Below are 13,024 nucleotides of genomic sequence, written 5' to 3' on the forward strand. Positions count from 1 at the left end.
GGGCTATGGAGTTTGTGTCACCTACTTAGTGAGATAAAATTCCTGCATTCCTTTGTCCTTTGTTTTTAAAGTGGATTAATAGTGAGGATAATTCTCTATCTGATAAATTAGCTAGACTTGGTGTTGCAAGGGTAGGGAATGTGTGGTGAATCCCTATTGACAATGTAAAGCTTGTACAGCTTGGAGGATGGGCTTGTGTATTTGTTGCTGGTGTTTTTATATGGCATGTTTTACTTATTCTAATTTTAGTAGAAAAACATTTACCAGCTGAGCCGTATATTTCAGATAAGGCTTTGTTGCAATGATATTAATACAAAGATATTGGCAGTTACTGTTCAAAAAGAAAAAATGGGAAGGAAAGTGATATAAGATTTTTTTTTTTCTGAGAAGAGGTAAAGTAATATAAGATTCTTAGTGGGTGCATCATTACTTGGGGATACTTGTGTACACATGGGGTACATGATGCTAGATTGGGCCTTTACTTTGGAGGAATTTATGAAGTCTATATTGGGAGGTGTGGGTGGTATTTTGCATGTCATGTTTATATGCCTATTTCGTTGTAAAGTGAGGACATTATGTTTCTCTCTCTCATATGTTATGTTGTAGGGTTAAATGTGGTTGACTTAAGTGACAATCGAGAAAAGCAGGTCTTACCTCATGCTTAGCTGTGCTTTAAAGGCAAGCCTAAGTGCAAAGGCAAGGCACATTTTAAGACATACACCTCACTTCAACCTAGGTGTAGCTCCTTTCAAAAGGTGTGTGCCAGGTTTACCTAGATATGTGACTAGGTCACATCAAGCCTTGGCCTAGGGGTGCACCTTCTACAATTTTGCTTTTTGGGTTACTTTTTGTACACATTTTTGTGTGTTTTACACACTGTAATGGTCTATGAACTTCTAAATTACCTTGTATTTTTTGGTATGTTTCTAAGTTACCTTTTATTGGTGATTATGCACTAGTAATAGTTAACTTTTAAAAGAAAAAAGATAAAACATGTTGAATAACTGAAGCCCTAATTGTTGCAGATATGATCTCAGAAAGCACAATTTCCACTGACAAATACAAATGTTTTTTCATCCCTAATCCTAAATAGAATGAACTGCAACCAAAATCATAAAACTAATCCCATTATATATACAGGCCAAAAATTATGGTCAGTGGCACTGCCTCCAAACGCCCAACATGCACTTGGTTAGATTTGCCTGCCTCAAGGGCCTTAAAGAGATATCAGTGTAGAGGCTTCAATATCATAGGATTAGGAAAGCAAGAAGATTAACATCACACTAACAACTTGAAGTAACACAACTTTTTTAAAGAGAGAAATAGAAGGATTTTGAAGAAAAGCTCGAGGAACAGATCAAACTGCAATGTTTTATGGAAGAAGGATTGTGGATTGGATTCTCTTATTTCCAGGATTTGAAGGTGTGTCAAAAGGTCTTGGAGATGGTTTTTGGTCTCTTTTTGAATGGATTAAAGAAGTGTATTGTTTTTATGGATGTTTTTTGTTGAATTTTTATTGCTGGAGAAAATTGTGGTGACACTCTTATGGAGTGGTCTGCTATTTGTGTTTTCAAGATGTTATTCAGTAGAAGTAGATTGAGTAATATCAACCTAAAACTGCAGTTTGGTTACTTATCTCCTTTTTCTGTTACAGGATGAAAAATAATATTGTAGGTATGGAGACAAACATGGAGCAACTCCTTGATAAGGTGGTTAGAGAATTGCTATTTCACTTGTTGATTTCTATAACTAGAAAAAACGTTCACCTTTTCTTGGCCTACCTCTGCAGATTATGTCTGTGCAATCTAGAAGTGATAGGGTTAACACATCCCTTCTGGAAAAGAGAGAACATATAGAGAAATTGCACCGCACCAGGAACCTTCTAAGGAAAGTACAGGTATAAATTGAACCATAAAATTATTTGTGCCATGACTGTTTTGTAGGTCCTGTAATAAGAAATTGTTCGAATGACATAATCCATGTAAGAGTTTACCTAGGACATGCTAAGTGGAGGCTATGTGCCACTATGCAGAAGTTATTGGTATCAAAATCTGGTGTTGCTTTAAGGAAGTTCTGTATTTTTATCCACATGCTGCATCAGGGCTTATCTTTAGATAAGACATCACGCTATGGGGTGTCTTTTTCTCATATCTGATAGTTCATGCAAGTTTTGGCCTGTTGGCCATGTATGAGTCACTAGAGATTTCATGTTTTGTGGAAAAGAGCAGTTCATTTATGATCTTCCCAGTCGACTTGGAAAGTGTATCAAATCAGAAGCTTATGCAGATGCAGTCAAGTTTTTTACTGGAGCCACACCAATTTTTAAGGTTAATTTTTTTTACTTGTTTTTCCTTTTTCCCCCTTTGCATTCTATTTTTGTTTAACTTAAATTTTCTCATTCATGAGAAAGATAGTTCTTATTGTTTTCTTCTCTAGGCATATGGGGACTCATCCTTCCATGATTGCAAGAGAGCATCCGAAGAGGCAATGAGTATAGTTACAAAGAAACTTCAGGTACACTCTTTTTTGGGCTTATTTTACCTCTTTATTGGGAAGCAGTCCAAAATTTGGATTAGCTTTAATCAGAAGTTATGTTCTTTTCCCCACTATAATTGATTTAACTATTTCCTTTGGATACAAGGGTTTGCACATCTATCAAGGCTTCTGCCATAGTTGTCAAGGTGACGCCTAGGTGACAAGGCGCCCTTGGAGGCTCGCCTCGCCTCGCCTAATCGCCAAGTAGTTTTTTATAGCGTGTCATAAAAAACTTTTATATTCTTAATTTTTTTGAGGTTATAATTATAAAATAGGCATTTTTAAACTAAAATATTCATTTTGTGTGTTTATATACTAATTTATTTTTATTATTTTCTTATTTGTTAGGGTTTAAAACCTGAACCAATAAGCAAGGAAGAACATAAAATGTTGTCCAATCAACACATTTTCTTATTTTTCTTTACTAATTTTGTGTTTTTATATACTAAAATGTTGTCCACCTTTTCTTTTATTCTTTTCCTATAACAGAAATAGGGGTTCAGCCCTTATATATTTTTTTTAAATTTTCTTTTCTTTCTTCTTTTTCTTCTCATGAATATGTTGGAATATGTTGATTTTCTATACTTTAACATGAAGTTTATACTTTTCTTATGAAAATTATGGATATTTATTAAGGAAATATGGTTATGGAACCTAGGGATCTACTATAGGATACATGTTTTTACTTAAAAAAATCCATTGCCTAGGCGACACCTAGGCACCTAGGCGACTAGGTGACAAGGCGCCCCCCTGTCGCCTAGCCTCACCCTGGTGCCTTGAAAACTATGGCTTCTGCTTCTAACACGGTGCAATGAGCAGAATTATCAATATTAAATAACTTGTACAGGAAATTATAGTACTTGAGAATTCAGTTTAGCTTCAGGCATGCAGCTATAAACCCTTGTTTGTTTAGGAGTTATGGGATAAGATGTAAAAATCAGAAGGAAACTTTGATAAGATGGCAATGTGTACAGACTCCATTTGATGGTATCCTTTGAACAGTTATCTGATTTTAACATTGGATGTTATAGATGAACTTTTTATTCTCCCAAGGGTTATACTATTGAAGTTCATTCTCTATATTCTTCACCATAACCTCCACACTTTTATTTTAGGATGACCAATAAAACATAAACAGTTGTTAATAAAAAGAACTTTTCTTTTAGGATGAGCACATTACAATTTCATGCCTCCTTTTCCTTTTCTCTTGTTTTTTCCATCTCAGGAGAAGCTATTCTCAGATTCTGAACCGACAAATGAAAGAGCAGAGGCTGTATTGCTTCTCAAGCAGTTGGACTTTCCGGTTGGTACTGAACTTTTTGTATATATTTCCTGTTAAGATTTTTGGAACACTTAGTTTATATGGACAGCATTCTACTTAGTACAGAATATAAATGGATATATACATGTTAATAGTTAAATAGAATATAGGGTTAATTACTTGCTATACCCTGTGGTTTCACCAAACTACTTAAATATTACCTAATTAAAGCATTTAATTTGTTAAGATTGACGGAAAAAATTGAAGGACAAAATATCCTAAATTAAAATTTCAAAACATGCACTTGACTGACATCATTAATCTTCCTCTTTGTTGTTTCTGGACAAACGAAATCGCATACATTTGATCATTGGACTCAGAGAGTTTCTCTACCCTGTCAACATCCAATCTCCGGCGCTTTCGATGGTAAAGTTGTAAACAAAATTACATCAAGAGGGGACCCACTCCGTACTTGAGTGGTCAACAAGGATAAAGAAACAGAGGATAACACAGGAAGAATAACATTTGAAGAATAAGGGATAAAACAAAAGGATATCACATTCTGAATGCCTAATATAAATTTCAAATCTTTGATAATACAATTTATCTTCCAAGGCACCACCACCCTACAGGAACCTTTAATTGCATAGATAACCATTAGACAGTTGCCAAAAATTCAGATCAATGAAGCTTGAATATTCCTTGCCATTTGAACCGCATGCCAATGAACCATGCTTCCACCACAATGGCTTCATCCCCATTCACTGGCCCAGCACATGCCTCAATAAAGACTCCAGCTGTACTCATAGCCAAGCATGCCGTACCTGCTTTTATGTCATTACACACTCCATCAAAGAAACAGACACCTCCGCTGAAGGGTAATTCAACACCAATAGAGTATCCGCTGCAGCTTTCACATTACCCAAGTCTGTGTAAACAATAAACTTGCTTCCACCTGATTTACCATGATGAATGAGAACTTGATGAGCGGAACTGTGGAAGGGCCCCAACAAGGAAAATGTATTTTACATTCCCAAACTCTCCCCACTCTTCTCCCTGCTACTAGAGGTACAACAAGTAGCACTGTGACTTCTACTCCCACATCTTGAGCTTTGACTACCACGTGCACGACTAGATCCTTGTGGAGGCAATTCATGATGACAGATGGGACACGAATTGTGCTGAATCATGGGACAATACAACCAGGGTGATAAGTATAGTTGCATGGCAACTGTTGTGTTTTTGAGTCTAACTACAGACAGGGCAATACAAACCAGTACACAAATGCTTATTCAGCATTGCATCAGTGGAGTTCTGAGATGCTGGATGTTTGAAAATGGTTCGATTGAGTTCCCTTTCAAAATCACCAAAACAAAGATCAAACCTGAGCCAGGCAAAAACTAAAGCAAGAAAACTAAGAAATCAAATCGAATACAGAGAAGATGGAAAAATGTGGGAGTTTGCAAGAGCAGCATTGATTTGGTCTATTTGGGAAGAGAGAAATGCAAGAGTTTTTCAGGAAAAGGAGAGAAGCATACAAGAAATCAAGGAGTGTGTGGCGCCTAGGGTGATACATTGGTTAAGTGTAGACCAGTCCGACTTTAGCGTGGCAGCCAAGACTGGTCTCTTACTCTACTAGCCCAGATAAACCTAATCTGAGATATAATCGCATGAGGTTAGGTGAGGAGGATTCTGTTTCAGACTGGGTAAGTGTAGATGATGAGTCACGAAAAGAGGAGTTGTATGTTGAAGAGTCCAGCTATGGTAGTATACAGAGTAAATGTCCAGGGATTGGGGAGGAAGATGACCCAGGATTAAAGTTACTGTTTGAAGAAGAGGCTTGTACACCTCCAGGAGAGTTGGTTCTGCCTATAAAGGAGTTGGAAAGAAAGAAAACAGGCTCGGGTGAGGAGAAAACTGAAACAGGGAGAAAAGGGGATTCGATCCTTTGTAAAGACCAGGGAATGGGTGCTTGTACGGTGTGTGTTGGCAATCTGGTTCCTCTGAGTAGAGCTATAAACCACCCGTTTCCCACTGCAGTCAATCCAGGTCTTGATTTCAAGGGTCCTATTCCCAGCGAAAGTCAAACAAAGGGGGTTCAGGCTATTCCAGCAACTCATATTGTGTCTTCTTCCTCCCAAGGTTTGGATTGTTTCAGGTTCAGTTTTTGGTTACTAACTCTGTTTCCCCAAGTCTTGCGTGTGTCTGGCCTATAGGTGAATCCAACCCAGCTATAAAGTCTACCAATTCATTTGATCAAGGGCAAGTGACAGAGGTAGTGGGGGAGAAATTTTGAAGCAGAAGAGAGAGAACTAGGGGACAAAATTTGGGAGTTGATCTTGGAACTATTTAGAATCAGAATGGAAGAGGAGCTGAATGAGAAAGAGGGTAGGGTTGAGGAGGAGGTTATTCAAAATCCCAATACAGTGGAGAAAAGTGGATACAGTGGAAAACCAAAAGGACAACGGAAAAAGAAGAAGAAGGGGTTAGGTAAGAAACTAGAAGGAAAGGAGAAGGTGGAAGAGTCTAGTAAGAAGGTAGGAGAGCTTTCTAAGAAGAGGAAGAAAAAGCTGAGTGAGGTGGAGAGGTTAAAGAGTGGGGTGGATTATGATAAAGTAAGTGGGGGTAGGAAGGATAAAAAAAGGAGTAAAGAGGGTGGTTTGGTTGGGGCAACCTGAAATGTTTGTCCATGAAGTTAATAAGCTGGAACGTAAGGGGTTTGGGGAGTTCAAAGAAAAGGCGAGTGATCAGAGACTTCTTGAGAAGAGAAAAGCCAAATGTGGTCTTAATACAAGAATCAAAATTGACTGAGGTGGACAAGAAATGGGTGAGGAGTATCTGGTTAACAAGAAATTTGAGTTGGGCCTTTGCACAGTTGTGGGGATCTTCAGGGAGAATTATTACTTTGTGGAGAAATGAAGACTGGGAGTGTGAAGAAGAATTAATTGGGAATTTCTCGGTGTCAATAAAATTGAAGAGAGAGGAAGATGGGTGGGCTTGGGTGTTAACTGATGTCTATGGCCCCACCTCTTATAGGGAAAGGGAAGGTTTCTGGGAAGAACTAGCAGCTGTTAGGGGTTTGTGGGATGACCCTTGGTGTTTGGGTGGGGATTTCAACGTAATAATATTCTTGAATGAGTCCAATAACCCCAGTCGTAGGATTACATCTAGCATGAGGAAGTTTAATCTCTTTGTGGAGAATTTTGAATTGCGGGACCTCCCTCTTCAGCAAGCAAATTTTACCTGGTCAAACTTCTAAGAAAGGCTTACCTGTTGTCGTTTAGATAGGTTCCTCTTTACAGTGGGTTGGGAAGCTGAATGGGGGATTTTAGATGTTACAGCATTGCCGAGACCTGTTTCAAATCATTGCCCAATCAGGTTGTCTCAAGAAAGAGTGGATGGAGGCCCGTGCCATTTAAGGTTTGAAAACATGTGGTTACTTCATCTAGAGTTCTAGCTAATAAAAGAATGGCAGGAAGTGGACCAAGTGGAATTCCGATGGAAGGGGTATAGGTTTTACAAGAAACTACAACTCTTGAAAGCTAGACTCAAGATTTGGAACAAAGAGGTTTTTGGTAGAATAGAGGAAAGGAAAGTGGAAATCAGTCGGAGAGTGCAGGAGTTAGATGGACTAGAAGTTGAAAGAAGGCTGGGGGAAGAGGGTAGGGTGGAAAGATGGAATTTGAAACAGGAACTGGAAGATCTTCTTAGGAAGGAGGAGATAAGTTGGAGGCAAAAATCCAGGTGCAAATGGCTAAAGGAAGGGGACATTAATACAAGGTTTTTTCATTCGTTGGCAAATGGGAGGAGAAGGAAGAATTTTGTTTCAAAATTGGACTGGGATGGGCAATTGTCAACAAGGGAAGAGGATATAGCTCAAGCTTTGGTTAATCACTTCAAATTAGTGTATGACAACCCAGGGAGGCCTAGTGAGAGCTTAGAGGACTTGGAGTGGAGGGTGAAAGATAGTGTCTTATTGGAATCTTTGGAAAAAAGATTTGAGGCCCAAGAAGTGAGAAATGCAATCTTCTCCATGGATCGATCTAAAGCTCCTGGGCCTGATGGTTTTTTGATTGCCTCCTATCAAGATTGTTGAGAGATAATTAGAGAGGATTTGTTGGAGGTTTTTGAAGAGTTCTATGAGAGAGGCAAATTTAACTTGGGAGCAAATGAAACTTTTATTGCCTTGGTTCCTAAGAAGAAGGACGCTCTCTAACGAAAGGATTTTAAACCTATAAGCCTAGTGGGAACCATGTATATGATCATCTCTAAGGTCCTAGCACTAAGATTAAAAAAGATCCTCTCGTCTCTAATTTCACCGTATCAAGGGGCCTTTGTAGAAGGAAGACAAATTGTAGATCAAATACTTATTGCCAATGAATGTGTTGAGATGAAGAGGAGGAGAATGGAAAAGGGGTTGGTTTGCAAATTGGATCTTGAAAAGGCATATGACATGGTGGACTGGTATTTTTTACTAGAGGTTCTCAAGCAGAGAGGGTTTGAGGAGAGATGGTGCAGATGGGTAAAGGGATGCATTTCTTCATGTCATTTCTCAATATTGGTGAATGGTGTAGCTAGGGGTTTCTTCCCTGCAAAGAGGGGTATTAGGCAAGGAGATCCGTTGTCCACATTTCTCTTTACCCTAGTAGCTGATGTTTTGAGTGCCATGATTTCGAGGGCTGATGCTAACAATTTGACAAGAGGTTGGAGGATTGGTAGGGAGGAGGTGGTGGTCACACACTTACAATTTGCAGATGACATCATCTTGTTTTGTGACGGGGAGGAAGGGGAATTACGGAACTTAATAGTCTAGTGCTTCAATTTGAAAGTTGTGTGGTAGGGCTCAATTTAGGGGGAGAGGAGGTGGATTCCCTAGCTAGGATTTTGGGGTGTGAAGTGAGGAGTTGGCCTTTACAATATTTGGGGCTACCACTGAGAGGGAACCCAATGGTTGAGAGTTTTTGGTACCCTGTGATTGAAAGATTCTCCAAGAGGTTAGCAAATTGGAAGAGGAATTACATCTCTTTAGGGGGTAGGATAACCTTAATCAAGTCAACCTTGGCCAACTTGCTAGTTTATTTCCTGTCTACCTTTAGAGTACCAATGAAAGTAGCTAACCAGTTAGAGAAGATAATGAGGGTTTTCTTGTGGGAACCAGGGGATACTAAGAAGGATCACTTAAGAAACACGGCTCCGCTGGGGAAATGGATTTGGAGACTACCGATGGAACAGGACAGACTTTGATCTAGAGTGATTGTTAGTATTTATGGATTGGCAGATAACGACTAGGATGCAAGACTCGACCCTAGGGCTTCTCAGTGTTCTCCTTGGAAAGCTATTTAAGGTATTTTGCCTCTTATGCTCCCTTATTTCAAATATGATGTCTACGTTGGAAATGAAGTCTTGTTTTGGAAGGTATTTGGGTTGGTGAAAACTCCCTTAGAGGTAGATTTTACTCCTTGTCTAAAAAACAAAAGAAAAGTGATCTCTTCAGTATTTTTTGATAACTCTTGAGATTTGGGGTCGAGAAGAGGTCTAAGGGATTCTGAAATGAGGATGGTTGATGATTTGATCACTCAATTAGGGGAAGTCTTTCTTGATCAGTCTTGTAGAGATAGCAGAATTTGGAAACCCCTTCCCCTTCTGGTTTTTTCTATTGCTCTTCTTTCTATAACATTTTACTTTAGACCTCTAACCTTCTAGGGAACTTTCCTTCAAAGGAGGTGTGGGGTAGCCTTATACCCCCAAAAATTCAGGCCTTTTGCTGGGAAGTGGCACTCCAAAAAAGCAACACCTTGGGTTTATTGCAGAAAAAGAGGCCAAATATGTGCCTCTCCCCCCATGTTTGTTGTCTCTGTTTGGGTTCTGGTGAGACAATTTTACATTTACTAATCTCATGTCCCTTTGTGTTCTTTATTTGCTCTTGGTTCTCTTCTCTCTTTGGCTGCAGTTGGACTCCCTCCTCGAGCGTGGTGAACCTCTTTGATCCAGCTTTTTGCAGGCAACCAACGGTTCATGGAAGGATTATGTGGAGAGCCACAACCACTAGAGCTGTTGTATTGTGGTCAGTGTGGGAGGAAAGAAACAATAGGATCTTCAAAGGTAGTTGTAGATCCAAGGAAGAGGTTGTGGAAGGAGTAACTACTAAGGTTATCCATTGGTTGAAATCCTGTGGTCTTTTTAAGGATTTCTCAGTTGAAGACGTTTATAGAAGTTGGGGTATTGTGGCATCTACTACTACTTCCAAAGCTATGATTCAGGAAGTTTGGTCCCCACTGGCACAACAAAGGGTGAAACTGAACTTTGATGGAAGCTCTATAGGTAATCCAGACCCATCTGGTATAGGAGGTGTTTTCAGGGATAATGAAGGCAAGATAATGGCTTTGTATTCATGTCTAGTAGGAGTTGGAGATTCCTTACGAGTGGAAATTTTGGCACTACATCAAGGTGTAAAACTGGCCAAACAATTGGGGCTACAGCAGATCAGCAGATTGAGATAGAGGGGGACTCCAAATTGGTAATTAGGTGGGTGCAATCAGGGCAGCTGGGAATTTGGCAATATAGACAGCTGATAAGGGAAATTCTTAGCATAACAAGGGAGGTGGATGTTTGTTTCAAGTGGGTAAGGAGATCAGCAAATGGTTTTGCTGATGCCCTAGCAAAACAAGGGACTGTAAGGGAGAGACTTTATTGGGCAGTGCTGTAATGCTTGATGTTTATTGGACCAACCTTTTCTAATAAGGGTTTACTTCTGTATTTCAGTTTAATTTATCTCTAATGAAAGTTATCGTTTCTGATCAAAAAGAAAAAAGAAACCTCCAAGTTCACTGTCTTTTTCCCTTTTCCAGCACAGATCCAGAGTAATCCACTTTTTTATTTCCACCCAGAAAAAAGGAAGGGTCCATGGAAGGGTAAAACTGGAATTATGATAGTATAAATCACATGATATCACATGTAAACAGCCCTAAATGTTTCACTAACAGAGGGCCTATTTTTTTTCAAGTGGAGCCATCTAACAAGGTATATTTTGGGTAGTTTTAAAAACCGCAGGGTATATTTTAAGTAATTAACCCAAGAATATATCAATGAAAAAACAGTTATATAATTACTTTGAATAGATTCATTGTATTCTATCTTACTGACATATTATGCACAAATGTATAATTAACTACAGGGTTAATTATGTTGAGATGCTTTTACCTGTTGCTAAAATTTCATTTGCTTATGTTATTATTTGCATTGTTTCTACTTTTCATTAGCTTTTACTTTAATGGAATGTAAAAAATGCATTTTTGCATGGTGATTTGAATGAGGAAGTGAGCATGGAGCAACCATATGTAGGTTCTTCATAGTGCATTTATTCAAAGTTTGAGTCTAAAGGTCTACATTATTAGAAAGTGCTTTGATGCTAATTTAGTATGGGAAATGCAGCTTCAATGGTGAATCAAATATCTTGTGGTAGTGAACAGGATAACTGCATAAAAGATGAAGCGATAGTGAATCTCGATGGAGAAATTAGAGATAAACTCAGATTACTGGATCACAACTTGGCTGTTCACTTCGTAAATTCCGACCCAGATATGGAGAAGATTGAGTGGGCTGATGCTGAATGGCTACCTGAGAAACCTTTTCGGGTAAGAAGGCTGAATGCTGGTTTCTTTTTGTTCAATTTCAAAAGTGAGGGGGAGGCAAGCAACATCCTGATGAGAGAACAGAATAAGATTCAAGAGCCTGACCTCAGAATTGGAAGATGGAATCCTTTAATTGGAGCAATTAGAGATATGGGTCCTTTAAATATGGTGTGGATCATGGTCTTCAGGATTCCCCTGCAAGTGTGGAGCTTCCAAACCTTTAAAGCCATGGGAGACATTTGAGGAAGATTCGGATTTGTTGATTCTAGAACAATTTCTTGGAGAAACCTGATTGCTGCTTGTATTTTAATCAAAGTTGAAGAGATTCACCTTGTTCCTACTTCCATGTTTCTTTGAGTTGCTGGTGAAATTTTCAACTTACGACTGGTCGTAGAAGGGTCATACCAAGCAAGATGGATTGAAAATATGGAGATGTGGAGTGAGGAGACTAAGAAGGTCTGGTTGCATTCTGGCGGTTTTGGAGGGAAGACGAATAGTCATGTCGAAGGGGGAGTGTGAGGTTGAAGATGAGGGTATTTTTGGAAGTAAAAATATTATTGGTGTGGCTAGGGACTTTTCCTTGGGCCACATAAAGAATAATGACAGTAGATATCCGAAAAGTTTTAAAAGTTCTACAGCAAAAATCTTTTCTTCCTGAACAAACTTTAGAGGTCACAGGAAAAAGCAAGAATGGTTTGCAGCTGCATTCCTTTTGAAGTGTGCTGGGTTCTATGGAATGAAAGAAACAGTAGACTCTTTGATGACAGATCAAAGAACACTGAAACACTAGTAGCTCTGGTTGGGAAGCTACTAGCGAATTGGGTTTGGGTGCTACCAGATTTTGATCAAATTGGCAGATCAGAGATGGGGGAGAATTTTTGGAATGCTCTTGAAATTCAGTTGTTGTAATTTAGATTAGTTTCTGTACTCAATTAGAGTTGGCCTTGTTGTGTGTGAAGTGGTGACACCTTGTCACCAATTGTGTTGTATTTCACTCTTTTTGAATTAATGAATTTTCATTTCCTCTTCAAAAAAAAAGTTAGTTTTATTAAATGCTAGTGGTGTTAGGGCAGAGGCTAACTTGGTGGGACACATGGAAGAAGAAAAAAAAGAGAGTGGGGGAGTTGAAAGAGAAAGAGGATTCTGGACTTTCAGAAGACCAAGAGGTGTCTCGGGATGGAAAAGGCATTGAAGGTCTGAATGTGGGTCGAGTTTCAAAAGCCAAAATCATCAACAATGCTGGAGAGATTTCGAAGATGCCTCGCTTCAAGTTGAGGGTCTTGAACAAGAGTAAGTTCAAGCAGAATCGAAGAGTTGGGTGTGTGTTTCAGTCTGAAAATCCTGGGAAGTGGATTGTTCATGCGGATCTTGAGGAGATCGATCAAAGTCACGATGAAAGTTTTGATCTAAGGAAGCAATGTGGTGGAGGGAAGAAGGAGAAGACAAGCTCTAGCCAACAAGCAGGTAAGCTTCTTTCTTTTGGTGATTTCGTAGTCGGGCTCTCTTCCTTTTTTTCACAACAATGGAGTTTGGAGATGGAGAACCAAGGGGCTGTTTGTTTAGAAGGTCAGAAGGGCAAGGAAAGAATGGTAGGTAG

At 39.1% G+C, this 13,024-nt stretch overlaps 1 protein-coding gene across 1 annotated transcript in view; it reads left to right on the forward strand.

Moving 5' to 3' along the window:
- LOC104605083 (Vps51/Vps67 family (components of vesicular transport) protein) overlaps positions 1-13,024 on the forward strand; it is a 62,029-nt gene that overhangs the window by 12,549 nt on the left and 36,456 nt on the right. Inside the window, exons 3-7 of the mRNA XM_010269700.3 lie at positions 1,655-1,709; positions 1,790-1,897; positions 2,229-2,327; positions 2,437-2,514; positions 3,761-3,838. Of these exons, the coding sequence (XP_010268002.1) occupies positions 1,655-1,709; positions 1,790-1,897; positions 2,229-2,327; positions 2,437-2,514; positions 3,761-3,838 (418 nt within the window). The remainder of the gene's footprint in view (positions 1-1,654; positions 1,710-1,789; positions 1,898-2,228; positions 2,328-2,436; positions 2,515-3,760; positions 3,839-13,024) is intronic.

This window comes from Nelumbo nucifera, chromosome 4 (genome assembly GCF_055504915.1).
Source record: "Nelumbo nucifera cultivar China Antique chromosome 4, China Antique-T2T, whole genome shotgun sequence".
NCBI classification, from domain to species: Eukaryota; Viridiplantae; Streptophyta; class Magnoliopsida; order Proteales; family Nelumbonaceae; genus Nelumbo; species Nelumbo nucifera.